Source organism: Protobothrops mucrosquamatus, unplaced genomic scaffold (genome assembly GCF_001527695.2).
Source record: "Protobothrops mucrosquamatus isolate PMUCROS unplaced genomic scaffold, P.Mucros_1.0 scaffold4, whole genome shotgun sequence".
In the NCBI taxonomy this organism is placed as follows: domain Eukaryota; kingdom Metazoa; phylum Chordata; class Lepidosauria; order Squamata; family Viperidae; genus Protobothrops; species Protobothrops mucrosquamatus.
Window position 1 is genome coordinate 2,045,219 of NW_015386391.1, and position 27,566 is coordinate 2,072,784.

The 27,566-nt window shown below is 44.6% G+C and overlaps 1 protein-coding gene across 1 annotated transcript; it reads right to left on the reverse strand.

Annotated features, from left to right (window-relative positions):
• Positions 1 to 2,180: 2,180 nt before the first annotated feature.
• MCF2 (MCF.2 cell line derived transforming sequence) lies at positions 2,181 to 27,031 on the reverse strand. Its single transcript, XM_015832431.1, has 29 exons — positions 26,926 to 27,031; positions 21,866 to 21,934; positions 21,167 to 21,281; positions 20,794 to 20,884; positions 17,321 to 17,440; positions 16,255 to 16,371; positions 15,777 to 15,926; positions 15,444 to 15,562; positions 14,577 to 14,691; positions 13,864 to 13,983; positions 12,942 to 13,133; positions 12,604 to 12,795; positions 12,333 to 12,504; positions 10,645 to 10,682; positions 10,340 to 10,428; positions 9,644 to 9,710; positions 9,025 to 9,140; positions 8,863 to 8,932; positions 8,592 to 8,684; positions 7,822 to 7,914; positions 7,516 to 7,641; positions 6,485 to 6,706; positions 5,373 to 5,465; positions 4,806 to 4,884; positions 4,565 to 4,622; positions 3,628 to 3,734; positions 2,878 to 2,990; positions 2,470 to 2,582; positions 2,181 to 2,316 (listed from the first exon to the last, which is right to left on the reverse strand). Exons 1-29 carry the CDS (start codon positions 27,029 to 27,031, stop codon positions 2,181 to 2,183), a joined length of 3,291 nt encoding a protein of 1,096 aa, XP_015687917.1.
• Between the last annotated feature and the right edge of the window lie 535 nt (positions 27,032 to 27,566).

The following is a 27,566-nucleotide window of genomic DNA, read 5'->3' on the forward strand; positions in this document are numbered from 1 at the left end:
AAACCGTGATTAGCTTCTGGGCTAATTGGCCGTGGTCTAATGATGTGGTATCCTGACATTTTGCCAGCGACAGAGGCTGGCATTTTCAGAGGCAAAGGGATGTATTTCTTAGCAGCTCGCAGGCCCGACAAGCATCAATTGACTGAGCTCTTGTCATTGGAATGAGTTACTCTAATTGGATCTTGTCAGTTGTGAAAAGTCAGCTTCGGATGGGATGTCTTGGGAGATTCTCCACCATCCAAGTCATGGTTGTCCTAAATCTGCTTTTCAAAAGGCAACTGGGCTTTCTGGGTTTTTGCCTTGAAAACATTTCGTTTCTAATCCAACTGAAGAAACTTCTGGATGAGAAGCGAAACCTTTTCAGGGGAAAACTCAAGAAAGACCAGTTGACTTTTGGAAAGCACCTTTGGGATATTCCTGGTGGGTTCTTCATCCAGGTGGATTTGTAATTGGTCTGATTTGGAGATGTTTCAAAGGAGCTAATTTTTGATTGGCACTCTTTGGATGATACTAGAGAAGTTATCAGGAGAGTAGATTAGACCATGGCCCATTAACCTGGATGTTCACTCTTTGATTTGCTTGGCATCTGCTTGGAAAACTCATGCTATAAACTAAACCTTTCTCAAAGGAAGTTTTCTCCCTACTGGAGTGACACTTCCTTTGATGTCTTCCATCTGAGGTGCTCCATACCAAGAATGGACAATGTGAACCCAAAGCATTGAGCAGTCTAGTTCCCATCAGTAGTTGGATAAAATATTTTTGGTGGGGAAACAGAAGATGGTTTGGCAAGATTTGGCAAAATCAGGCTCTTTTTAAGACAATGTTTCTCAACCTTGGCAAGAATTCCCTAGCTGGGAGAATTGTGAGTATCTTATTGGTGCTGTTTGAATACTATTTTCAGGAACCAAGGGGAGGGGAACATTCAAATCTCCATATCAATGAAGAAGAAGAAAAAACAGGAATCTTATATTAACTAATGTGGAAGCCAATAAATGGCTTTGTACTCAGTCAAGAGTTGCAAACGATTGTGACATTGTGAAAAACTGAATAAGTGAAATAAATACTCTTAAGGATATAGAAATGATTTAAAATATTTTGAGCAATTAATGGTGGATGTTACTGGATAGTCCCACAGAATAACAGAGCCGGTCTCTTTCCATAATCAGCCGCTATTCTTATGACCACATTCATTTTTTTTCTTGTCAAAAACTGATACTCGCTTTAGGAATATTTATGGCCATAACAACAATGGAGGTGATAAAACACAACATCTCCCCGCTTTTTAAAAAAATAAATAAATAAACAAAGCAGATTCAGCTTCTTTGCACAGGATCTTAGCAAACCATCTTCATTCCCAGTCTGAACAAGCAAGCATGCTTCTAATCCTCATAACTTACAGTCGAAAACATCATTCATGCATCCAAACTTGGCAAAAGGGAACAATTCTCATAGGCACATCTGCTACCCAGCGGCAAGACAACAGGTATGGCTTGCTTGGACTAGACATTACGTCCTCTCATTCAAGTAGGTTTCTTTTTCAAGTCTTGATCAGTTCAGTTGTTGTCCTCCAAATAAAATCATAAGAGAAGGAGGAGGACGAGGAAGAAAGAGGAAGAAAGAGGAGGAAGAAGGGAGAGTGGAGAGTACATTAGAAAGGAAGAGTGTTTAGTATTACCGCTAAGTGCTAATTTCTTGGAGTATATTAGGAGGGAGAAGAAGGAGAAGGAGAAGGAGGGAAGTTGAGAAGGGAAAGGATGGAAGGGAGAAGGATGGAAAGGAGATGAGATGGAAAAGGGAAAGGAGATGAGAAGGAGAAAAGGAGAAGGAGAAGGATGAAAGGGAGAAGGATGGAAGGAAGAAGGGGAAGGATGAAAAGGAAATGAGACAAAGATGGTAAAAAGATGAGTAGGAGAAGGATGGGAGGAGAAGGAGGGAGGGAGACAAGAAGGAGAAGGATGGAAGGGAGAGAAAGAGGAGGAGGAAGAGAAGAGCAAAGAGGACAAAAAAGAAGAAAAGAGTGCCTAATACTATTGCTAAATACTAACTTCCTGGAACATATTAGATTATTAATCCCTCCTCATCCTCTGCTTTATTTTAGCAAAAGTCGGGTTTCTTCTAAGCAAGCAAGCAAAGCAGTGACCAGGCCTCCGAACTTGTGCGCATGCCAACGCTGAAACAGTTCAGATGAGCAAGTCACTTGTCATCACAGGGATACCTGTGACTCCGGTGCTGCGAAACCTACAGTCCCCGAGGATTATCTGCAGGCTGTTGGTGGGCACCCATCCTTCTTTACTTCGGTTGAGGTTTTTGACCAGCCTTTCAGATAAAGGAAGGAAGGAGATGGTGAAGATGAAACAAGCCTGAAAAAGCTCTTGGTAAAGCTGTAGAGCATTCTCACTCTTCTTCTTACTTATGGCAAGGTTCTTGTCTACTTTTGTAGACCAGAAGTTGGACATCTGGATCACCTACCACTGACCCTCTCCATCTTCGTGCAAGAGCTGAATGACATCCCCGTTCTTCACCAGAAGTTCATCTGAGTTTCTCTTCTTACAATCTGCTAAGGCTTTATATTTTCCTGGAGACTAAAGCATGAACAATAAATATGTGATTTACACCAGAAATATAACCCTCCACCTTAAAATGTACCATTCTAACTTCAAAATCAGCTCTTCTGAGTGATCCCAAACCAGTCCAACCATGGTGCAGAAGGCCCCTCATCTCTGTGACCCTCAGAACAACACTTCTCCACGTTGGGATCATTCCATGGTAGACTGTTTTGCCTACCTCTGGTTTAGGACAACCTTCCTCAACCTGTTGCTTTGAAGTTGTGTTGGCCTACAATTCCCAATGCGTATTTCACCCCATGTGCCCACTAACCAGTTGGTTGCCATCTTCTTCTTCAGTGTCGGAGCAGGTTGAGAAGTAATGGTGGTTGGACCACTCTTCAAGACCTTCACAGATTTCTAATGAATGGGACATGCCTGTCCAAGCTGCATGAGAAGAGAAGAAATAATCCTCATTTTAAGATGTCCAGCTACTGAAAGGTTTTTTTTTGCCTTTTTTGGCTCTGCCTCTAGATGTGCTAAAAGGGTTGGGAAAACACTGGTTCTGAATTTGGATCCATGGGAAGACAGAAAGATCATTGGAAAAATTCTTAGATTTTTGTTACTGGCATCTGTTTTCTGTTAATTGTGCTTGTTGAGTGATGCTATACAAATATTCTCCTTCAACGTTGACAATCTTTGCAACCGGAAGCTACAGCCATACCTTGTGGCTGAACACAGTGCTCCTAGACTAGAGCAGGGCTCTCCAAACTTGGCAACTTTAAGACTTGTGGACTTCAGCTTCCAGAATTCCACACCAAGCATGGCTGTCTGAAGAATTCTGGGAATTAAAGTCCAGAAGTCTTAAAGTTGTCAAGTTTGCAGGCTCCTGCCCTAGGGGATAGGTCCCATTTCTCCTTCAGCTTCATAAGTCCTACAAAAAATGTCAACCCCCACCCCAAACTTTGCATCGTACCCCCTGTTGTTGACAACCACCTTAAAGCAAAGTACCATTCCCTAATCCCCAAAGGTGATCAGATAAAAAAGAAGAAGGAGAAAAAGAAGACTCCACAGAGATACCTACGTTTGCTGGGTTTGCTCGAAGTAGAGGAAGCTAAGTTCTCCACAGCAACAGGGCTGGTATGTTCAGAATCGTTCTCCTCTGAGCTTACAGAAGCTCTCAGCTTTTTCCTGGAAGCACACAAAGTCCATTCAGAAGATCAGAAGGAACGAGGCCCAGGTTAAAATCTTGGCTTTGCATCTTTTATAGAGCAGGCTTAATTCATGTTTCCCGGGTCAAAATGGACCACAACACAACACAGCTCTGGGCTGTAGGCTTTTTCAGGCTTTGAGATCCAGGATTCAGTTTGAAAAATGGAACAATTAAAAGAAACAATTGGGAGGGGGAGAGGACAAAATATGCCCATTTATGAAATTTTCCAGGCAAAAATGCATATATTTTGAAATCTCTTTTTGATGGACAATCGGAGGGGGGGGGGAGAAGCATCTTTTAATCCCAAATGTTCACTGAACGGGGAGTGTAATTCATTCTGAACAATTTACGGCATTTGCATAAGGACTTCATTAGGCAAATGGAACAAACGATGCCATTTGCATCATTTATGTAAGGAAGTCACCCTGCAAGTTTGTCATTTAGATAATCGTCTCCTTAGGCCAATAATAGTAATTAGCGTGGAATATTGGTTTGTTCCACGCAGTGTCCATTAAACTGAAGTCTGATAAAAGTTTCATTGCACTGGAATGGATGTAATGGGATAATAATGACGTTACAAGTTGGAATTTTTGTTTAAAGTCAGAATGATATGGAAATTCAACGGCAGGGATTTATGAATAAGATATATGAATTATCCAAAAGTTCCTTGGGTTGTTTCTTTTTCTTCCTAACGTACCCTTCACTCAACGGTGGAGAAAGTTGAATTGTGTCAGTACACAAAGGTGACACTTGCTTCTCATCTGTGAACATGATACAACATCGTGTTAGATCCATATCTTTTGTTTACCAAACATTCTCACAGTTAGAAATGGGGAAATTGTCAATATCCAGATCTGGGTATTGGTCTGGTCCAGGAAATAAATTGGATCAAGAGGTTCATTGAAAACTCCCATTATTAAGGACATCTGTTCATGGATTTAATATTTAGCTGTCCAAAAATGGGCACCCATCTCCCAGTTCAGACACTGGAGTCAAAATCATCCAGGTTTGTATATTTCTTGAAGAGTTTCTAAACTAGGATGTCTTACCTTTGATGAGCTGCTGTTGCTTGAACAAAATCTTTCGGATTTCATTTAGCCAAGCCATCTTCAAGTCAAAGGTTTGTGCCTAATAGAAGATAGTAAGATCTAAAATCAAAATTCCTCTTTAGAATCTGGCAGAAACCGTTCAAAGAACGTGAACGTCTCTCTCAGGAGTGGCCTTCCCACATACAGATGTGTCTATCAACAGAAGATTTATAGCTCGGGGTTGAAGGGAGGGGCCCTTGGTGCTCTCTCTAAACTTGGCTGTTTCCTTGCAGATGTTGCATTGCCCAAACTAGGTAACCTCATCAGCGCTGCAATTTGTGCATCCCCCAGCAAGTCAAATCACACCAAGGAAATGGTCACGGTTTTGCAAACTGTGTTGAAAACTCATGGTACTTTATAGAACTTAATTAGCAAAGTTTCATATCATGCCAGCTTTATATGAGGGATGTTCATCCTAAGGAGGGCCAAGAAATTGCTGGTTCACCTCCAATAGTTTCAGTTTCGGTTTCAGAAATCCCAGATGCGTGTCCCTCAACGTCAAAGTGAGAGAAGTTACAGGAAGACTACCTGTACCACATAGACCTCTTCTCGGCCGCTGTACCAGATCTCAAACTTGCGAGGGTCTCCCTTCACGTTTTCTGTGATCCCAACAGCATTCATCTAAAAGAAGGAAGAAATTCACATGCAGAACTTGAATGAATAACCTTGGCTGGTCATCACCATCCTGCATGACCTTTCATCAAGGTCTAGCTTTGATTTTCATTGTTTTTTACACTAAAAAATATTACTACTGATTTTCTCCTTCCTTGTTTTCCTTATAGTAACCTCTTCCTCGTCCTCCTCCTCCTCCCTCCTTCCTCCTCCCCCTTTCTTCTTTCTAAGCAAGGAAAAGCTGGGAAGATTGAAAAGTTGACTGCCTGGCCTAGTTATTCCAGATTGCAGGCGGCCAAAGCACCAGGCTGAGTCACTGGCCACGGCAGAAGATGGCCACATGAGTCACGTCATGCAAACACGGCCCTCAAGCCCGTCTTTTCAGAGCTGCCTCATTGCCTCCCCACCCTCGAATGTCCCTATCGAGCCAGATAAACAAGGTTCCCTGCAGATACAAACGACCATGTTCAGGGCTTCTCTCGTGCTTGTGAATGACATCTTGCGCTGCCTGCGTGCACAAAACAACAGGGGCAGGAGGAACGGACGCATTCAACAAATGGGACCATCTGGCAAAGCGTCTGTTCTCTCTTTCTGCTCTGCTTTGGACATGGCTTTCATCCGCTGTGATAGATGGCCTCAGGACAGCCTCAACCAATCACAAAGTCCTCTCTGCAAATGAGGTTTCCAGGCCCAGCTGGAGAAACAAATCAGACCCTCAGCTGGAGGCATCTGAGAGAGCTGCGGATGTGTCCAGAGGCGGAGAACAGCCAGGCAGAAAACTGCCAGTCCTTTTTCCTGTCGTCTTTCCAAGAAAGGATTTTTCAGGTTTTAGTTGACAGGCAAAACAGGAAAAGCCGAGCCCTTGAGAGCAAAGCCATTGTTATGGACCACAGTATGGCATATGTGTCTTTTTTTAACCCACAACTCTTCAAAAAGCCACTCTGCGGTTGAGGCTCCTTACCCTGCCGCTGAAAATAAAATTGGGACGCGGGACACCGCCAGCGTCCGAGTGCTCAGCGCTTCCTTACCTTCAGAAAGTGCTTGAAGCTGTAGGATGACCGCTTGTCGTAGCTGTCACAATGCTCCTCCCTTTTCTTGCAGAAGACCAGGGCTTTCTCGTAGAGGAAAAGGTGCCTCTGCATTGGCTTGAAGCGAGCCAGGTCCTTCATCTTCGTGGGGCCCTTCCGGTGGCCCACCCACACGCTGAAGGAGCCCTGCATCAAGACTTTGCCAAGCTCACCCAGGTCCCCCTGGAAGGAAGGGGAAAGGTTTACGTCAGGCCATGGATTGGCAAGGCCGGGGTTGCCTCTGTTTGCAGAAAACAGGCCCTGAGCACAATGCGTTAAGAAGACAAAGGAGCAGTTGCGGACCCAAGAAGGCAATGCGATTTTTTTTATTTATTTTTTTGCATCACAAATGTCTTTCTTTCTGCTTGCTGAGTTTGTTTTCCTCCTTAGTTTTTTCTTTTTTCTGCTCTCTCTGTGTGTTTTTTTTTTTATTCTATATTAGTTTGGGTTAGTTTTCACGCTCTCTTTAAAACTTTTCGATATGTATTTATATGGTTGTGGGTGCTCCATCATTGCAGGCTATCAAGAAGACGCTGAACAGAGTGGTATAGGCCAGGGGTAGGCAACCTTGGCTCTTTTATGACTCGTGGACTTCAATTCCCAGAATTGCTGAGCCAGCTGTGCTGGCTCAGGAATTCTGGGAATTGAAGTCCACGAGTCATAAAAGAGCCAAGGTTGCCTACCTCTGGTATAGGGTCTCCTGCTTGAGTAGGGAGTTGGACTAGAAGACCTCTAAGGACCCTTCCCATTCTATTATTCTATGTTCTATGTTTTGTGTTCTATGCTTTATACTCTGTGTGTGTGTTTGTACACTCACCCACGCATATGATATAAAGTTTATTGAACGTGCAATGTTTGTATTCCCCTTTCCCCTTCTTTTTCCTTTTGTGTTGCATCTCCTTAAATTTATTGAGTGGAAAGTCTGGAGTTATCTGGAGATCCCTCTCCTGCTGAATGCATCTAGAAAGGCCTCTACCCTGAGAAGAACTTACATCGTAACCAGTGATGGAAATCTGATGCATGGAGTCATTGACTGACTTGACCAAATCCAACATAGCAACTAAAGCTTCTTGCAATTCCTGCACACCTTCGCAGCTTGTGCTGTACTTCAGCAACTCCTGCAAGTTAAAAAAAAAATGGTTAATACTTTTTCCAAGGACATAATCCTGAAAAAAAAATCCCCCTAGCTGTTTCTCAAGGGAATTTCCAGTAGATTCCAGAATCCTCCAAGAAGTAGGAAGAAGGTTCAATGGGGATCCAGAAACCCTTTGAAAGATCTCAGCCAAGAGCCTCCATACCTTGAGAAGCAGCTGGTATTTGGTTAATCTCTGCACCGGTTTGAGCAAGTATGAATCTAGACTGAGCTTGTGTTCTAGCTTCTTCTGGCACTCCTGCAGAAGAAGCATAACTTATTTTCCATTGGGAACATGGACACCCATCTTTCTGATCCTGGATGTCCACCAAATGGGTGGAGGCAGATCCCCACATTCCTTAATTAATAGGGATCCTGCTAACAATTCTGGAATTTAAAGTCCCCCACAGCAGAAGAGCCTACATTAAAACAAAAATCGAGGAGATGGGCCTGTGGTCAAAAGTCAGGATTAAATAAGAGTGGGTACTAAAGAAACATTTAGCAGCTCCAATGCTTTGCATTCAATGAGTCCAATTTTAAATGGTTAGAAATGTCTCCACTTATTTATTTATTCAGTTGCTATGGTTTCTATCTTAAACAAATGAATCTGGGTGGCTCACAATGATCCATCAATGGATTATGTGCCATCAAATTGCTGTTGACTTGTAGACAACACATAGATCCCTTTTCTTCCATGATCCTTCCATGTCCCTAACAACATTGGCAGGGACATACCCCCAGACAGACCCAAAAATAAATAAAATAAACAATTGGCTGTTGAGATAAAAACCTCAATCACCATCCATAAATCTGTCTCAATGTACCCATTTCACAGGCTCCAACTGATACTCTGACTCCTCCATCCAGAAACATAGCTAACAACCTAAGTCCATTTCCCCACCCCAAATACATTTGAAACATTTGACTTCTCAATACCTGGAAAAAGAGGCTCTCGGCATACTGTCGCCAGAGAGATTCCGACTGTGGTTTATTCTGACAGTACTTCTCATACATCTGAAAATCCTCCCGCTGCAGAAGGGAACAAAAAAACAAAGACAAACATCTACGTCAAAGACTGCAAGGGAGCTTTTAGAGTTAGACAACTGCAGAAATGTCAATGGTGTCCCTGGGCCCATCTGGATCTACTGGAGTTCCAGCCTTGGTATAAAGGGGACCCACAATCTGTTTGAAAAAGGTGCTTACAAACCCTTTCCAAGAAGCAGCACCCAACTCTCTCTGGAGCTTCAAGGCAACTCTCCAGATGATGGAGGAAGATACTGCACAAAAGGGAAAAGACGGATGGGGAATAAATCAGTTTCTTGAATTGATGACGAAAGCCGAGGAAAGCTTGAAGAAGATGTCAGCTTACTTGTTGTGGAAGTCGTAGATCTCAGGCATGTTTCCAAAGAGAACATCTCTACAGCTTCTCAAAAGGGGTGGTAAGAGGAAGGCCATGGTGGGGTTATCCATCTCAGCTCGGTAGCCCTGCCAACAGCATCACCCAACCGAGCATTAGGCAACCTTAGTATTGAGCATCCTGAGCCAAAAAGCAGCATTAGGCACGCAACCTTCTTCAGTGCTGGGATATCTGGCTTCGTGGCATTTAACATTTCTTTTTTCTTTTTAATCCAAAAGTAGCTTTCTAAGAGCCTCTGAACAATTCCAAGAGATCTAATTTTCCTTGGCTGTGTCAAATACACTAAGTCCACGTTGAAAAGCTGGCTTCTTCAGAAGCTGGCACAAAGTCCAGACTGTTCCACTCGCGTGGCAAATATTTGTACTGCCTCTCTTTTGAACCGCATCAAAGACTTAATCACTTAGCATTTGGTTTGCCTGGGAATATGGGCCAAGAAGTGGAGGATGGGCACAGAAGTAGAATAGGAACACTAGAATACATTTAATGGAACAGTAAAGTTGAGAAGTTCCCCTAGGAGTTGGGCGACCATATGTGTGTAAAAAAAATAATAATCCAGTAAATAAATACTCACCATCAAAACGGTGAAAAGTTCCTCAACGTACACTCGTTCAGTTTGTATCAGTTCATGTATGACGTGGCTGGAATGAAACCCAACTGAAAAGCATCAACAGATGACGCTACAACTATTTCACAACAAAACAAGAAGATGGCGTCTTGATGCTCTCTGAGCTGCTTGTTGTTTTCGTGCAGACGTTTCATGAGCCAAATTAGATAACATCAACATCGCTAGCACTGATGATGTTTCCTAGTTGGGTCATGAAATGTCTGCAAGAAAATCACCAAGCTTAGGGAGCACCAAGGACCCCATCCTCCTCCTCCTCCTCCTCCTCCTCTCCACACACTCCACTTTCTTCTAGCACTGATGATGTCACCTAGATGGGTCATGAAACGTCTGCAAGAAAAGAAGCAAGCTCAGAGCGCACCAAGGACCCCTCATTTCAACCCTGAGCTACAAATATTTTCCTTTATTAGAAAAACAAGAAGAGCAAGTGAATTCAGCTTTTGGTAGAAACCGTAAAAAACTTCAGCCTTCATGCTTAGGGTCATAGTGGTGGATTATTATTTTTTTTCATGGATCAAGAATTTTCAAACATCTTAACTAAACAGGACCCAAGGCATTTGTTTAAAGTTTGCTTGGATGATCTAGCCTTTCTTTTCAGATTAAACAAACTTGATGGGAAGGAGATAAATGGAAAAGCCAACACACCTTTTCAACATATCTAAGCTGTCTTCACTTTCCGTGATGTAATACTGCAAGGAATTTCTTTTCTCTTGGTAATTGTGGACGACTTCAATCTGGAGAGGTCAAATAGAAATAGACGCAATTAATCAAGAGTTCGTTTTTAAGATTGCCTTGGCATTATGCTCTCAGTGTATTAGAATCCTGTCTTTAAGGCAGCGTTTCTCAACCGTTACAATATCTGGACTTCAACTCCCAGAATTCTCCAGGCAGCATAAAATTTTGGGGCAGCTTCCATTGGCATTTCATTAGTTGCTATATGTATATCCTACCTTGCGGGAATTTTGAGATTTCCTTGAAGTTTTCTTGCCTGGTAGAGAGATATCGAAGGAAAATTTCAAACTGGAATTGAAATCCATACCTTGGAAATAAAAATATTATTTCTTGTTCAACTGCTCTCTTTTAGTAAATTCGACTCCTCCCCCTCCCAAGGGAATGTTTTTAAAAAAAGGGGGGGGGGAAGTCAGCCAAAAGGAGGGTGATTTAGTTGAAGGATGAAATTTAAAAAAAAGCAGAAAAAAGATCAAACAATTTGAAATGAGTGAAAGAATGAATATATGCATGTATATGTGTGTTTATGTGTATGATCCTTCTCTCTCCCCATCCCCCAGGAGAAATCAATCAGTCAGTCACTCAATCAGTCAGTCAGTCAGCTGGTCCATCCATCCATCCATCCATCCATCCATCCATCCATGCATGCCATCCATCCATCCATCCATCCATCCATCCATCCATCCATCCATCCATCTTCCCAAGCTATCTAATGTTTTCCAATCTAATCCCCCATCCCTCCATTCCTCTATATGCCTGTCTGTCTGTCTGTGTCTGTCTACCTACCTACCCACCCACCCACCCATCCTAACATCTATCTATCCATCTACCCTTCCATCCATTTTTCCAACGAGTCTAAGGTCTCTGCTCCTGTGATATGTGCAATAGAGGCCAGCAATGACTGACCAATTAAATAAACTTTATATAGCTGCTCATCTGCTTAAAGGAACTCTGAAGATCTGAAAACATTCTGCCTAGACAATATGAAGATAGTCAAAGATCTTTCAGGAGAGCTACCAACCAAGCTAGCACAATTAAGGACATGCATCCAGTGAACAGGAACAAATTTAATTTTTATAAAGGGGAGATGGTTCATATGGATAGGGCCAGAAGCAGAGTCTAATGTGAAATTATTCACTGGGGCAGCTCACCCAGGCGATGAAATATTGAGGCCAATTCTACATAATGGGCTCAACACCTGAACAGAGGTAAGAAGCCATGCCACAAGAGGCTCCACCATTCCACCCCATTGTTTTTGTCTAGATTTAATATCTATGAAATTTAAAAAAAAAAAACTTCGGTGGAACAAAAGGAGCAGTACTGTATGCAAATGTGATCAGCATCTAATCTGCTGCTATTTAAAGGTTGAAATATCAGGTATATAGAAGAAGCACCTGGGATGTAGCAATGGGCAAAAGAGGTAGGGAGAAAAACAGATGCAGAAGAGTGTAAACAGATATGAAGAGAAGATGTCTGATCTTCAAAGTGTGCTGTTGCAGGAATAAAAAAGAGGCACCAATTAGGTCAGGATTAGGAGAGGGACAGGGGGAGGGGAGAGGGGAGGAGAAGCTGGTTGGTGGAGATACTACAGAAGGCACTGAATTCAAGAATGGGACAGATAGGATTCCAAATTCCTCCTCCTATTCACTTCATTTCCACGTGGGATGAAGGAAGTCCTGGAGAACTTCCTTCAAGAAGAACTTGAAGGTATTTTTTTTTCCCGAAACATGGCAAAGAGAGTTTGGGGAATGGAGGTAGAAAGATGGCGCAGTGACGTCATTGGCGCTTGCCAATACAGCCCACCACCCTGGATGGATTCTCCCCCATGCATTCCCCAGTCCTACTCCTACTTCCCCAGGGTGGCTCACTCATGAGTATTTCTGGATGATGGAACTCAAATGCAGGTTACCATGTCTGGGGGAAAACAGCGGAGATTTAAACCGGGCTGTGCATTCTGGCCGGGGAGCTACAAGCTGCACTGGACGGACTTGCTTGTCTGCAAGTTTTCTGAAGCAAGCCTGCCGGTTCTCAAACATGCTGCGCACGTTCTCCAGCTTGATCTGGACCATCTGTATCCGAGCCTGTGGATCCCCCCCAAAATAAGAATCTTATAAAGCAACAATCACAATTTATGCAACAGTTACAGATTGTGTTAGCAGTGTGAGAACCTCTACACATACTTTGAGTTCCGGTGTTAAGATGAGATGAAAATTAGAAGACAGGGCTTGGGGATCTATGTTTAAATGCAGTGAAGAGCTGTCAAGAAACTTCTCGATGTCTTGTAGAGCTTTCTGAGCCCCTTCCCGGGACTGGCATTTGTCCAATGGCTGGTTGGCTAGAAGATACACACCTTCATCACAACATTCCAGGGCCTAACAGAGATGGCAAGGTGGATAAGGAAGGTTTATGAGTAAATCAGAAAGCCCCAAACAATTATCCCATCTGCATCTCCACCATCTCCTACTGAAGACAAAGGTGGCTGAAGCAAGGTTTTCATGCATCTACATCCGTGGATTACCTGCTGCAGAGAAGTGAGGAGGTCCAATGTTTGCTGGAGCCTGTTGTGTTTACTTTTGATTTCTTCCAGCAAAATGTCCGAATGATGGCGCAATTCATTGCACTGCTGGCAAATCAAGTTGAGGGCATAATGGTGGTTGGCCGCCATTTGATGTCCGTGAAGAATCACCATTTGGGCCTTTCTTGTTACATCCTTTTAAAGGCAAAGGGGATGGGGGAGGGGGATGGAATGAGATGTCAAAAGCATGAGGCCGTGTCACCTCCCATAACTTGGAACTCTTCCTTTCTCAATTGTGCTTCTTATATCATATGTCTTTGCAACTTTCATTCTCTCCCTCTAAACATCGATTGCTTTAATCTTTATATTGCCTTTGACTGAAAGTTGCAATGTGGCCTCCAAACTATTTTATTGGACCTTCCCAGGATTGTGCTGTCAAAGGAGCCAAATTCAGCTCCTAGGCCCCTAATTCCTTGGCCACAAGACCATTGCTGTTTGTCACTATCTTTTCCTGGGACATTTTCTCAACTTCCCAAGGAAGCCAACTGCCCCGAGATTCTGCAGGGGTCTCCAATTCAAGTAGCAACCAAGTTGGGCCCTGCAGAGTTTCTGAAATCAGTCAGGCCTTCTGGCTAAATGTGTTTCCAGTCAAGCAATCCAAAGCGAATGGATCATTTTTTCCCCCAGACGAAAGTGAAATAAGGCCCATATGATTAGTTTAGCCTCTTAAAATAAGAATCCCATCAAATTCGTGAAAATCCACATGTCTCATCTCCTCTCATTTGCATGCCATAATACCCTTCTCCAATCTTTCGGAGGAGTTCTCCTGATCAAAAATAATATTAAGCTAAAAGCATCCTTTGTCAACCAAAAGGAGAGGCTGGTCCACATTCACAAGTCTGTTTTCCATGGCAACGGGACTCACCTGTACCCTTTGGTCCAAGTTATCCAACTCCGAGAGCCTTTGCTTCACCTGAGCGATGTTTTCTCCCGTATCCGACAATTCCCGCTGTTGGGCCATCAAGAATTCCAGGGCTTTACTGAGCTGAAAAGAGAGAAACTTTTCTTTCAAAGGAAAGAAACCCAAAACCAACAGAAGGTGGCATCATTTATTCAAAACAGGCACAAGCAGCCTGTGACTCTGATGCTGCTTGAAAAATCAGATCCACCTCCTGTTTTTTTTCTTTTGGTGAGATCTGGTGCTTCTAGCCCCAGAAGGTACTGATGAAAATGGGATATATTTTAAAAAAAAACTCCTTCAAAAATACTTGGTTTAAGTATTGGTGCGTACTTTATGGTGAAGATGAAAAAAAGAGAAAGAAAGAAAGAAAAGAAAGATGGGAAGGAAGGAAGGAAAGAAGGAAGGAAAGAAAGAAAGAAAGAAAAAGAAAGAAGGAAAGAAAAAGAAAGAAAGAAAGAAAGAAAGAGGGAGAGAGGGAGGGAGGGAGGGAGGGAGGAAGAGACAAGGGACTTCTTGCAATCCTCCAAAGCCAAAATAATTCATTTTTAAAATGTACCTCCGCTGATATCAAATCTAGCTAGAAAACTAATTTCTCCCTATCTGAAATCATCGGAAACGATCCCATACTTCTCTGAAACATCTCAGAAAGACCAAAAGTCACGTCTCTTTCTTCTCACCTCTTGGAAATTCTTCTCAAACTTCCACAGTTGCAAGTACTGCTCCATCTTCAGCTGATGTTTCTCCCAGAAACCATCAAAAGCTGTTTCCATCTCGTGCAGTTGGGTGAGTAAACTTTCCTCGCGGGAGCAAACAAAGTCAGTCACTTGGTGGATCTGTGCGTGTTTCTCAATGTCTTCTACGTCTATCCAGGGGGCTCGTAGGGATTTACCCACAGCTAAATCTAGTACGGGATCCATTCCAGAAAGTCTAGTTTGGCCTTGATATCAGCCAGCTACGAGACAGCCTTGAGATTTATGGCCTTCTTAAGTGAAAACTGGAGTGGGGGAAGAACTATTGATTCATAGAAAGTGGCTAAAATAACATCCATAAACTGGGTTGTGGGACACAGTATACCCCTTTATATTAATTCTAAGGAACTTTTCTATTCTTTTCGACCCATATCTTTCCATATCTCCAGCAAAACTGGCCACCGATCCCTTTCCAATTCACCTACTACTCTATATCCTTTTACTTGGTGTTTGAAGGAACTGACCTGGGTCTGCATGGCTGTGTTTGACTCTTAGCCTTAACTAAACAAGCACAAACTGGATAGAGGCCAGGAAGAAGTGGTGAGAACAAGAACAAAGGATTTCTGAGCAGAGATGGGCTGTGAAATTTTTACCCTGGGCAATTGACCGGGATCTATGAATTTAAGAGAGTTTGAGCCTCTTTTAACCACATGCTTGTGTCATTGTATCTCTTAAGGTGACTTCTTTGGGTCAGCCAATGTTCATCTGACATTCTCTTTTGCATTGCTTTGGGCAGCTCCACCTGAATTTCTAGGCACCCAACCTAAAACTAAGCTTCAGGCTCATGATACCCACCGATGGACAGTTTCCCAGTCACTGGATCTCTCTTGTTGCTGATCTAGATCGTCCATGTTTGGCTCTTCTAAACTACACAACAACATCTTCCCTTCTTTGGTTACTGCAGTGATGTCTTCCTGCAAAAGACAGCATAGCTCTTCTGATCCAGATGACTCATCAACCACCATGAAGATTATTCTAGGAGGGACTCAGTTTCCCCTTGTCTTACTCAACAAACTAGGTTTAAGTGAGCCAGGATTTACCATGACGTATGAACTGAACCCATGACAGAGGGTTGGCAAATTAAGACAGCAACAGCAAGGAAATGGCTACAATTTCTTTCCAACTTACCTTTAGCTGATAGTATTTCTCTGTCCGCAGAGCCAGGATGTGCTCAATGGAATATGTTTCATCCGGCAGTTGTGTTTCAGCTAACTCCATGCCAAAAGACTGCAACATCTGAGCGGTTTCCTTCACTGTGAGTGCAAAGCTTTCTATAGCCTAGCAAGCAAATATTGTTGGTTTAGGCATTTATTCAGTAAAATTGGACTGAGGTTCCCCCTGAGATACTGATGGACCTCACCCTACTGGTGTCTTGAAGGGGTCCAGTCCTGAGATCTCCCTCCCAGTCCCAAAGATTTGATTGCTGGACAATGATTTCTGGACAATGAGGAATATTTCTTATTAAATAGGCAGGGCTACGTTGTTTCTTATATGAGCAGAGATTGGCCACATCTTTCCATTCCATCCAGGTGCAGACATGGTGCCCCAGAGGCTAACTTCATAAACCCAGAATGTTGGCATAAAAATGTTAACATCAGAGACGTACCGTTCTGAAGATGACCCATTCGCTATGGCAATATTCCAAGGTGCCTCCGAATTCAGGTGTCAATTGCTTTTCATCGATGTATGTCAATAAGTCACTGACAGAACTCAGCATTACCACCTAGAGAAGGTGGGGGGAGGGGAGGAAGAAAAGACAATCACAGTTGTTTGTCCTAATGAAGTCCATTTCCATAGAGGTCTAGAAGCTCGATTTGATAGAACACTGCAGGTATGTTCAGGGATTGATTGGATTCAGCCAGAGGAGCAGACAAAGACATTTTGGGGTGCAAAGATCAGAGTCACATAAGTTGTGTTATTCCCTGGAAGTGAAAACCGAAGAAGCAGGAGAGGAAGAGTATGGATGCTTTTGAGCCTTGGTGTTGGAGGAGACTCCTGAGAAGACCACAGTCAGCCAAGAAATGAAACAAATGGATCATGGAACAAATCAGAGTTCTCACTCAAGGCACAATTTGTCCTATTCTGCACACAAGGTGCATATCTAGCTCTCTCCGGTGGGAGATGCTGGGAATGGTGGAAGAAGAGGACAATCAGAACCAAAGCAGATGGACTCAGTTACGGCGGCATTGAGAGTATTGTTGGAAGAGCCCAAGGACAGATCATCTAAGCAAACACGAGAGTCAGCGGACTTGATGGCTTGCAAGCATCATCAAGCAGAACGTTCAAAAGAAAACTACCGAGTTGGCAAGGTCTACAAACTCACAAGCTAAATCTAGCTCCTATTCTCTGGGGACCCTGAGCTGTGGCAGAACCAGCCGAGAGACAGGATCACAACTAAATTCTGCTTCTGCTTCCTCTCTCTTTCTCTTGTGTAAGAGAAGCCATCTTTGGCCAAGGACATCTCAAGCTTCATACAGTTCACATTGATACTGCTGAATGAGGTGCAAGAGTCCTTCAAGATATGGCCCAAAGGCTCCACCTTTACACCTATTACAATTAAAACTGCACAATGGGAAATAGCTCTAAAACTTCCCACCTTGTAGAGGTTTTTAAAAAATCACTAAATTCCAAAGCTGCAGCATTAATGCATTTCAAAGCAACAGGGATCTTACCGGAAGTTTGAGAAGGAAGTCCTCTTGGCTAAACCGGAAACCAATGTCGGTAAAAGTGCGCTGGAAAAACCCAGTGGGACGTAGGACCATCACAAGGTGGAGATTCCCAGGAAAAGAAGTCTGGAGTTAAAAAGAAGGCCAAATAAATAAATAAATGTTATTCTTCTCCATAATAGCCAAATCCTAAATGAGCTACAGAAAGAATGTTCTACTAGACACATAGCGATAAACCACACATCACTCAGAAGAGACAGTAAAAAAAACTAAGAAGGAAATAAATAGTCCAAAACACATCCTAATAGTTAATATCCAGATAAGCAGGGATTAATACCAGACAAACAATGGTGTACCATTTCAGACAAATGGCTGTCTAGTCTCTTCTAGTAAACCTCCAGTGATGGAGCATCCAGAACTTCTGGAGGCAAGTCATTCCACTGATTAATTGTTCTCACTGTCAGGAAGTTTCTCCTTAGTTCTAGGTTGCTTCTCTCCTTGATTAGTTTCCATCTGTTGCTTTTTGTCCTGCCTTCAGGTGCTTTGGAGACTAGTTTGACCCCCTCTTCTTTGTGGCAGACCCTCAAGTCCTGGAAGACTGCTGTCATGTCACCCCTGGTCCTTCTCTTTGTTAGACTAGACATACCTAGTTCCCTCAATCTTTCATTGTCCATGATCTCACTTAATAATGGTTTCATGACCAGTTCCATCCTCACCCTCGAAAGACACCACACTCCCAATAATGAGCAGATGCAAATGAATTGATAACATGTCCAATTTAAGCCGGTGGGAATGCTGCCAGTTGGCTCTTTCCATGCCTTTCAGCCTGGGAAAAACCAGGCAAACTCGGCCGGCGTCCTTTGTCACTAAAGGCTCAGAAATAGTTTGCAAAAGCTAGACCTGAGGATCTTTGCCCCCAGTTCTCCCAGAGGACCACAGAATGAAGGTTCTCAAGATTAACCAGACATAAGTCTTTGGAAAGTGGATGTATTAATTCCAGTTCACCTTTGTCTGGATGTTAATTGGGGGGGGAGGGAGAGATAGAACCACAAGTTGTATTTGGTGCATGCGAGTGTGTGTGTGGGGGAGGGATTGCCCCACTTCTAGGGTACCCAATAGAACCAGTCCCAATATAAGGCCTGCTCACTCTTCCAAAATGAAAATTGTTTTCCCTCCCTTCCTCTTTCTCTCTCTCTCTCCCTCTCTCCCTCCCTCCCTCCCTCCCTTCTTTCTTTTCTTTCCTTCCCTCCCTCCCTTCTTTCTTTCTTTTCCTTCCTTCCTTCCTTCCTCCCTTCCTCCCTCCCTCCCTCCCTCCCTCCCTTCCTTTTCTTTACAAGATAGAGATGGGACTGAAAGCTAAAGAGAATACAGTGCTTTTTTTTTGCTTTTTTTCTATTTTTAAGAAAAAGCCATTTCTTCACATATTGTGAGGGAGGAGGGATCTGCAGAATAACAACAACCCTAACAACAATAAAGTCTAATAATAAAGCCAATTGGAACGTATTACATGCAACCTCCTATTTGAGCAGCTTAAAAAGCCTGGCCTGCTTTTTTAAGGACTCCCCCCCACTAAGGCCTTGAAAAGGAGAAAGCAGTTTTGAGTCATTTATCTCCTTCACTGTTCAAGGATTGACACCTCTCTCTCTCTCTCTCTCTCTCTCTCTCTCTCTCTCTCTCTCTCTCTCTCTCATTTATGTCTCTATGCATATATAAACACCAATCCCAAATTCATCCATGTTTTGCAGGAGGTTAAAAAGAAGAACATAAAAAGAGAGGTTCAGACAATTATTTCCGACACACCATGTTTCAACTTGGATGCCAACCTGCCCGTGCCACCACAGAGAAGCACCTTGGATGATTAAAAGGAGGGGGGGGGAAAGAAAGGTCAGCTGCAAGGAGCCTCCGCTCAGCGCGCCACGTTCTGCCTTTTGTCCTAGACCTAGAAGATGCCCAGCCAGGATTCCTGCAGCTTCCAACCGGCTTTCCAAAGGAACAAAAAGGACAAAGCCTGCAGGCTCTTACCGCATTTCTTCGGCACCACATCTTGCTTCTTGGCGCACCTGCCTCGGCCATCTCCCCCACAGCAACCCACACGAGAGGGAGGCCGCCGTGGACCTCTCCTGCCCTAGTGTCAATGCGGCATTGTCAAAAGGGGAGACTCCAGCATCAAGCAGGCTTTCTCCCTGGGCTTCTGCACCAGCAAGCCTTGAGTTTCCCAGGATTTCACCTGGGGAGACCTATGCCCGTAATCAGATGCCCTTTCCTTCAAAACTGCCCATCGGATAATCTGATACCTGAGGCTGGTGAAAAAGAAAGGGATGGCGGTTGGCCCAGCTACCGGTAAAAGAGAGGGCAGAAAAGGAGAGAGAGAGAGAGAGAAAAAAAAAACCCAGAGAGGGAGCGAAAGAGAGACACTCGGTGGCCAAATACAGCTGTGCATTTTTAAGGTGGAATGCAGAAGTTCCTTTTCTCTTTGGAAGAAGCTATCATATTCAGAGCATTATGCTAGTTCTAGAAGTCTCTTTTCCAGAATGGGGGAAAAAAATATCCTTTTCTTAGTGTATTTTTAGACCAGAAAGCTGGGTACAAAACACGTACCATTGGTGGCTGGGGGCTACTAGGCATGGGGGCTACTAGGCACAGGACAGAAATGCATGAGAGATCATCTGGCAACTTTAGAAGAAGAGGGGAGAGGGGAGAGGGAATGGGGGAGGAGAGGCAGGGGGAAGAGGAGGAGGAGGAGAAGGAGAAGAAAAAGAAGAAGAAGGATGGAAAAACAGATTAAGATTGAGGGCAATAGAAGAAGGGGACGACAGAGAATAGGTGGCTGGATGGAGTCACTGAAGCAGGAGGCGTGAACTTAAATGGACTCCAGAAGATGGTAGAGGACAGGAAGACCTGGAGGAACGTTGTCCATGGGGTCGCGATGGGTCGGACACGACTTCGCAATTAACAACAACAACAAGGAGAGAAGGGAGAGTCAGCCACAGCAATCCTCTTGAATTAAGCCCAGAAGTGAAATGACATCCATCATGAACTGGGTTTGATAATTTCTAGTGCTTTGCCATCATTTAGGACAACAAAAGTCTCAACCAATTTCTCCTTTGTTTTGGAGCAGTAATCCTGCTTCTGGACTAAACTCTTGGTTTAAAAGATACATATGAGTTACTCTACTCAGTTTTGGTCCCGAAGGACTTTCTAACTCAACCCGAGAGTAAGAACTACAGAATTCGGATTCATTCTGTAGGCTTCCAATTTAAAATGTGGCAATACACGAAGTAACAGGAGACCTATTTTTTTCATCTGAATCTTGAAAAGTAACCACTGGTTCGAATAAGATTGGCCCGGAACAGTGTTTCTCAACTTCAGCAACTTTAAGACCTGTGGATTTCAACTCTCTAGTTGGGTCAAGAAAGCAACCCAGCTCCTACAGCTTGACTCTACCCCTCGAAGCTTGGCAAAAGCCCACAAGAACTTACTGCTATTCTTTGGAGAGCCATTTTGATCGATATCCAGGTATCTAACCTTCTGTCCAGGATGAGAATAAATTTGCTTTCTGGTCTGCGTTGGCTAGAAAGTAAAGGGAAAAAAAGTTGATAGCACAGAAAGAATATTGCAGGGGTCAAATCTACATTGTAATGCAAAACCAGAATGGATCTTTTTTTTAAAATGGCTTATGGGAGGAAAACTTTGCAATGGGATTCTAAAGCAGAGGTTCCCAACCGTGGCAATTTCCAGGGTCTTGAACTTCCACTCCCAGAATTCTCATCAATGGCCATGCTGGCTGGGGAATTCCAGGCGATAAGGTCCATGCCAAGGTTGAGAAACACGGCACTAAATTAAGAGTTGTACCTTGGGATCCATGAGAGGTAGGTTAAAACTTTTGTTATGACCTCCTCAGGCACTTGGCTGAAAGTGGGATTTTCAGGAAATGTGACAATCCACTCCTTGCCTTTTCCTCTCCCGCCTAGACAAGAAAAATGAAAAAAGGAATCAAAGCCACTCACTAAACCACATTCTCTAGTTTTCTCCCTCCTTTCAATCTCCTTCCTTCCTTCCTTCCTTCCTTCCTTCCTTCCTTCCTTCCCACACTTCCTTAAAGGAGAGACCTCAGCAAAGAATTCATGCCTTCAAGAGCTTTTCCTGATGTAGGCAGCCTACAATAATCAGCTCAAAGTCACCACCTATTTTTTTGTACATTAAGACTCAACATCTGGAGAACAAGGCAGAAAAAGAGATGCCTGTTTTCTTCCTCCTCCTCCTCCTCCTCCTCCTCCTCCTCCTCCTCCTCCTCTCTTCTATGCAATGGAAGACAGCTCTGACCCCCAGATGATTGAGACCCATAAGAAGGGAGTCGGCAGAGGGCTTCACCTTCAACCTTCAGCCTCTGGAGAACAAGCTAAGGCCAAGTCATCTGATGGACCTTCTTCTTCCCATTTCTCAAGCTGCATCGACTCTTGGAAGACAAAGTCTACCTGCTCTTACAGTCAGCCCACCCCTCTCAAAAGAGACTTTCTAACGGGCAGGAAGAATAAAACCGATTCCACTCACCAGAAAGAAATGCAATTCCTTTCCTCAGGTCCTCCGCAAGGTCCTTGGCCCGTGATGGGGCAGCTGATTCTAGCAAACACAAAAATGCAACGTGTGTGAGAACAAACTGGCTGGGCAGCTCACCCTCATGGCTTCAGGGTCCTTGAGTTTCCCTTTTGGCAATTTTGGGATCTTGTTCCTCATGCTTGTTGCAAAGCAGTAGCTTGTTCCTAATTTCTTTATCCGCTGGATGCAGTTTAGCCTTCTCATCCTTTTTCCTCCTCCTCCTCCATCCTGTCTCCTTCTGTATGGTGGAACATCTCCCATGTTCCTCCTATGATCATCTTGGTGTCTTTAATGAAGGGTTGTGAGGGAGAACCCCTAACAGGCCCGCCCTTGAAAACTTCCTGCTATTTGGAGGAGGGAGAAGCAAAAATATGGAATTTAAAGCCTAAAATCCCAACCCACATTTAAGAAGTCACTTTTGCCCACTTGTGAGATGGTCTTCAGCTCCACCAAACGTTATGGGCAGATCTTGGCTTCCTAGAGATTGTCCATCTCTACTCTTACTTCTTCCAGTCTCCTTCTTCCCCTTCCCTTCCCTATCCCTTTTTCTTTATCTTGCTGCATTCCTATTTTACCACATCTCTATTTTACATGGTGTTTTGTACTCTGTTATTGTGTTTTACTCAAGCCTTCTGTTCCTCCAGTTTGTAGGTTTACTTTTCTTTTTAGGTTTTATATACCTGTTATATTGTCTGTCTTGTATGGAGCCATCAGTGCTGAGCTTTTTGATACATTTTGCTGGTGGTTCACCATAACTAAATAAATCTGCATTTAAATTTGAATTCAGTCGCTTGCCTGCTCAGTGCCCACCATCAATGTGCTTTGCTCAGCTCTTCTCCAGCCCCCAAAACATTTCTCCATTCACTCGATTCACCCCAGTTTCCTCTCCCCCCACAAATCTTCCTAAAAAACCTGAATGTTCCATGATGTCACCTCAATCCAGCCAATCGGCACCAGAGACCTGTGACAGCCAGCACAATCCATTAACTTGCAAGGACTCTCATCAGAAAGTTACATTTTGACTTGTAATTTTTCAATTAAAATGCCCGTGAACTGCTTTTATTACTTAGGGAGGTCAAGCAATATTTATAATATTGGGCAAAAATGATTTCCAAGAGAACACACAGTCACCATTTCCAAATACAAAAGCTCTTTTTATTGACGCATGGAACAATTTCCCATATCCAGGCTCTCCGGCCTAAATGGAAAACAAATCAAAGGGCAAGCTTTTCTACGCAAGGCTGATGGAAGACAATACAGTTTGAAATATTGTAGACAAAAGCAATATTATAGCCTTTAAAAAAAAACACCCTGGAAAATAGGGAACAAGCTGTGGTCTGTACACCACGAAATTTTCCAAGTCAAGATCCCATTCACGAATTGATCAATGATTCTTCTGTTTTGATGGGCTGCTTCCCCAAAGACACGGTTGAATGGCGGCAGTTTATAAATGGAATTTGTCCAAAGTCGGAAGTCAATTGTTTTTCCTTTTCCCATCTACCCTACACTTTTCTCTCTTCCCCTTTTCCTCCCGCATTTTACCTTTATTTTCGTTTTTCTTCATATTTTTGCATTTTATGCTTTGATAAATTAATAAAATAATGCACTGAAATAAAACGAGGACTACACCATTATCCGGAGAGCCCAAGAGGGTTTAGTAGACGCTCCTATGAAAGGGAAGGCAATAATGTATACCCATTAATTTGCAATCCTAGAGACACCTGCCTGGCCTGAAAAATACACAGAATTGCAGGATAATTCATTAATCTTCAGGGCTCTCCTTTCAAAAAAAAAAAAAAAAAACCAACGAAACTAATCTCAAGGAAAATCCATCACTGGGATTCTTAAATTAGCAGCCTTGGGCTGCCAAATAGGATTTGTAATTATTTTTTCCCCCTCCTCCCGCTCCCCCTCCCTGTTACTCTAATCCTCTAATGGGTTTCCAAATTAAGGAGGAAGAGTTTTAATTACTTCAAGTCAAACTGGATTTTCATTAGTTGCAAAAAGGAACTCTTCTTTGTGGGGGGTGTGTGTGTGTGTGTGTGTGTGTGAAAAGAGGAACTTTCAACCACCCTGTGGTCAAAGAAGAAATTGCTGGATGCTTGCCATGTTGTTGGGAAAACGCTGCGGGTTACGCTACTTTGGAAACCGAGAATTAAAATCAACAAAACATCTGGGTGTAAATCTCATAACTTCTGCAGCGTGAGCTGCTGCTGTTTCGTATTCCAGCTAGCACCTGTTCTAATTTGAATTTTCTGCTCCTTCACCACCTGCCCAGAACTAAATCTCTATTCTGCTCCAAAAGACAAACCCCTGTCCTCATTTTGGATGCTTCCCTTATATTTGTACACCTCAATATTTTTTGTGCTTCTGCAGATCTTGGGGTTCCCCTCAAAACTGGGGATTCCCCCTCTAGGATTCAGAGACTGGGTCCAAGGTTTCTAAAAATCAGCATCAAGTTGATTAAACACACTAATTAGCCTAGAACAGTAAATACGTCCACCCTTTTAACACACCCTTGTAGGTTAAAGATTAAAACCACAGCTAAAGAATAAATCTGCACTAAGGCATCTCTGCTATCAACCAGGTCAGGGTGTTCCTTACTTCACAGGAGAAAATGGAAGAAATGGGGGCTGAAGACCCTGGAACCCTTTGCTGCCTGTATAGACAGTCCCTGTACATGGAAGCTCTAGCCGTTCGGCCAAACCGGACTGCAGATCCAGAAAGACAATTACGAGCACAAGAGCACCAGGATTCAGAAAGTGCTTGAAAAATACGAAAGGGAGAAAAAGAACAGTGAGAAAATCAGATTTCCCCGCTTGCAAACACGTTTTATGAAATATTTCTAAGCCCAGAAAATACTTGGTTAAGAACGAAAGCAATGATTCTGGTCCAATATTCCTTATGCAGTGCAGGTAATCCTCGTCTCACAACAGCTTGTTTAGTTACAACTGACGAGAATATTTTGAATACTGATGGGAAACTAAATTTAAATAAGAGCTCGAAAATAAGGATCTCTATCGATTCAATAAGAAGACCTTAAATGTGAACCTAGTCAATATGTTGTTTACTAAGCACCAAAGATTGTTACTGTAAAAAACTTAATAATATATACATATATATATAAAAACAGTTTGTTTAGTTACAAAGTTACAATGGCACTGAAAAAAGTGACATATGACTGTTTTCCATACTTATGGCTGTGGCAGCATCCTCAAACGATCAAAATTCAAACGCTTGGCAACTGACTCATATTTATGACGGTCGCAGCATCCTGGGGTCACACAATCCCCTTTTGCGACCTTCTGCACAAGCAAAGTCAATGGGGAAGCCGGTTTCACTTAATCACTGTGTTACTAACTTAACAACTGGGCAAGAAAGGTCGTAAAATGGGGCAAAACTCACTTAGCAACCATCTTGCTTAGCAACAAAAAGCTCAGTTGTGCTCGTAAGCCGAGAACTGCCTGTATTCAGGCTTTTCCGCTCTTCATTTATCTCTCTGGCTAAGACAGGACTTAATTCTGTTCAGCGCTGAATTTTATGCTCCGTTCCTAGAGAAAACTTGCACTTTCCAATCCCTGCAAGAAGAAAGCTAGAAAGGCAAGGAGAATTGTTCTGACCCAGCCAGGCTATTTCTTGCTCTCGTCTGCCTACACCGAGAAGTGTGTTTTGCAACCAAAAACCTACTACAATGCCCATTGACAACCACACATTTCACGGGTTTCCTTTTCTGCCTGCGTTCCCAGGCAAGCTTGGCAGGGCTTCGAAAGACCGCTGGCCAATGCAGAGAAGGCTCAGCCCACTTTCCTGGCTCAGGATGCCCAGATTGATTAATTACCTTTAGGAAACAGAGAGGAATATTTTGTTTATTCCCTCGCCTAGGACCAACTAGGTTTTATTTCTCACTGCAAATCTAACTGGATGAGAATGCCGAAGATGCAGGGATGAATTACAGCCAAAAGGCGAAGAATAAAGAAGAGGAATAACAGCAAAAACAGGGAGGGGATCGTCTCCCCATCAGGAGGGCTGAAGGAAAGAGAAGGGAGCCCCCTCCCCAGTCCATCACCAGGGCGAAGGGAGCACCTGGTCTTAAGGAAAAGCTGGAATCTGATTGGAGGGTTAGCAGCAAGCCCCCTCTGGGCCAAAACTGGCTGTTTGCTGATCTCTGGGGGGGAGGAGGGGGGACTGAGCCCAGGGGTCTCTGTCCTACCACTCAGAAGAACGGCCAGTCAGGCCCCGTTGGCATTCCGATTTCCAAAGCACAAAATGCACCAAGCTTCAGAGTTCCCTTGCAGGAAAAAGACCCTCTTCCGGGCATCCTGGTTTCAACGCAACCCTGACCCCAGGCGACAAGCAAACCTGCCTGCATTCCCATGAACAGCACCAGACCCGGGACCCCCACGTTTCCGTTCCCTTTCACCAAACCCCCCCATTGCTGTAGGACGGTCCTTGCCAGCTTCCCTGCCAGCCCTTCTCCTTCGGGCTCCTCTGCTTTTCCTAGGTAGGCAAGCTTCAAAGGGAAGAAAGCACCCCTTGGACTCCCGGCAGCGAGCAGCGAGGGTCCCAGGGGGGCACCTCTTCCTGGTCAGTTGGCAACCCCAAAGTTCCTCTCTCTCTCTCTCTCTCTCTCTCTCTCTCTCTCTCTCTCTCTCTCTCTCTCTCTCTCCCTTCCTCCCTCTCTCCCTCTCCCTCCCTCCCTCCCTCCCTCCTTCTCTCTCTCTCTCTCTCTCTCTCTCTCTCTCTCCCCTGCTCTTTCCCTCCCCCTCTCCCCCCCTCTCTCTCTCCTGGCAGCATCCCAAAACCTCTTGAGACACGGGATGCCGGGGCAGGAGAAATAAGGAAGGGGGGGTGGGAAACGAGGAAGGACACCCCCAGCAACCCCCCACCACCTCTCCACTCCAGCCCTCTTTCTGCAGCGCAGCGACTCCGCCGCGGCCGGAGCGCCGCCGAGCCGGGGCGCGCGCGCGGGGGTGGGGGTCGGAAGAGAAAGGATGCGCTCCCCCCGGACGGCTTACCGGCTCCGGCCAAAGCTTCGGCGCGGGCGGCGCTCCGCAGCAGCCGGTAGTAAAGGGCCATCTCGGCCTCGGAGGTGCGGCTGGGCGGCCGGGAGGGCAGAGCCATGGCCCGCCGCGGGCTCCTGCGGGCGGCTGCAGCGGCGCGCCTGGCCGGGCTGGGCTGGGCTGGGCTGGGCCGGGTTGGGCCGGGCTACTCCGCCTCCTCCGCCGGCCCGGGGGCGTCTGGCTGGGCAGGGCAGGTGGTCCGGCCTCGGTGGCCCCTCTGCTTGCAGCGGCCGGGCGCCCAGCCGGAGGGACAGCGGCGCCTGCCCGCCTCTCCGCGCTTCAGACGGGAGGCCGGGGACGCGGGGCTGGCTCCCTGGTCCCCAGGGCCAGGAGGGGAGCCGAAGGGAGCCCGCGAGGGGCTGGTCCGGAGCCGACCCCCCCAAAGGAGGGTCCCTGCTCCTCGCGCGTCCCGCATCACGTCGGAACTGGCCTCCCTCCCTGGGCGGGTGGAGGGTGGGCTTGGCAGCGGGGTCTCATCCCCTCCGCCGCTCCGCGCCCGGCGATTTGCAACCGAGGAACCAGGAAATCGCCTTACAAGGAGTCGGACTGGTTGGACTGGGTGGATCAGCCCTTCTCCAACCGGGCGCTCTCCGGAG

Bases quoted from the DNA above. Each gene is read 5' to 3' on its own strand.
- MCF2 (XM_015832431.1), bottom strand. From the start codon at position 27,031: ATGGCTCTGCCCTCCCGGCCGCCCAGCCGCACCTCCGAGGCCGAGATG. The intron at 15,927-16,254 runs GTACGTCTCTGA...TTTGCTTGCTAG, and splicing joins AATGGGTCATCTTCAGAACG to GCTATAGAAAGCTTTGCACT. The intron at 10,683-12,332 runs GTAACCTGCATT...TCTCTCTACCAG, and splicing joins GCTGTTTTCCCCCAGACATG to GCAAGAAAACTTCAAGGAAA.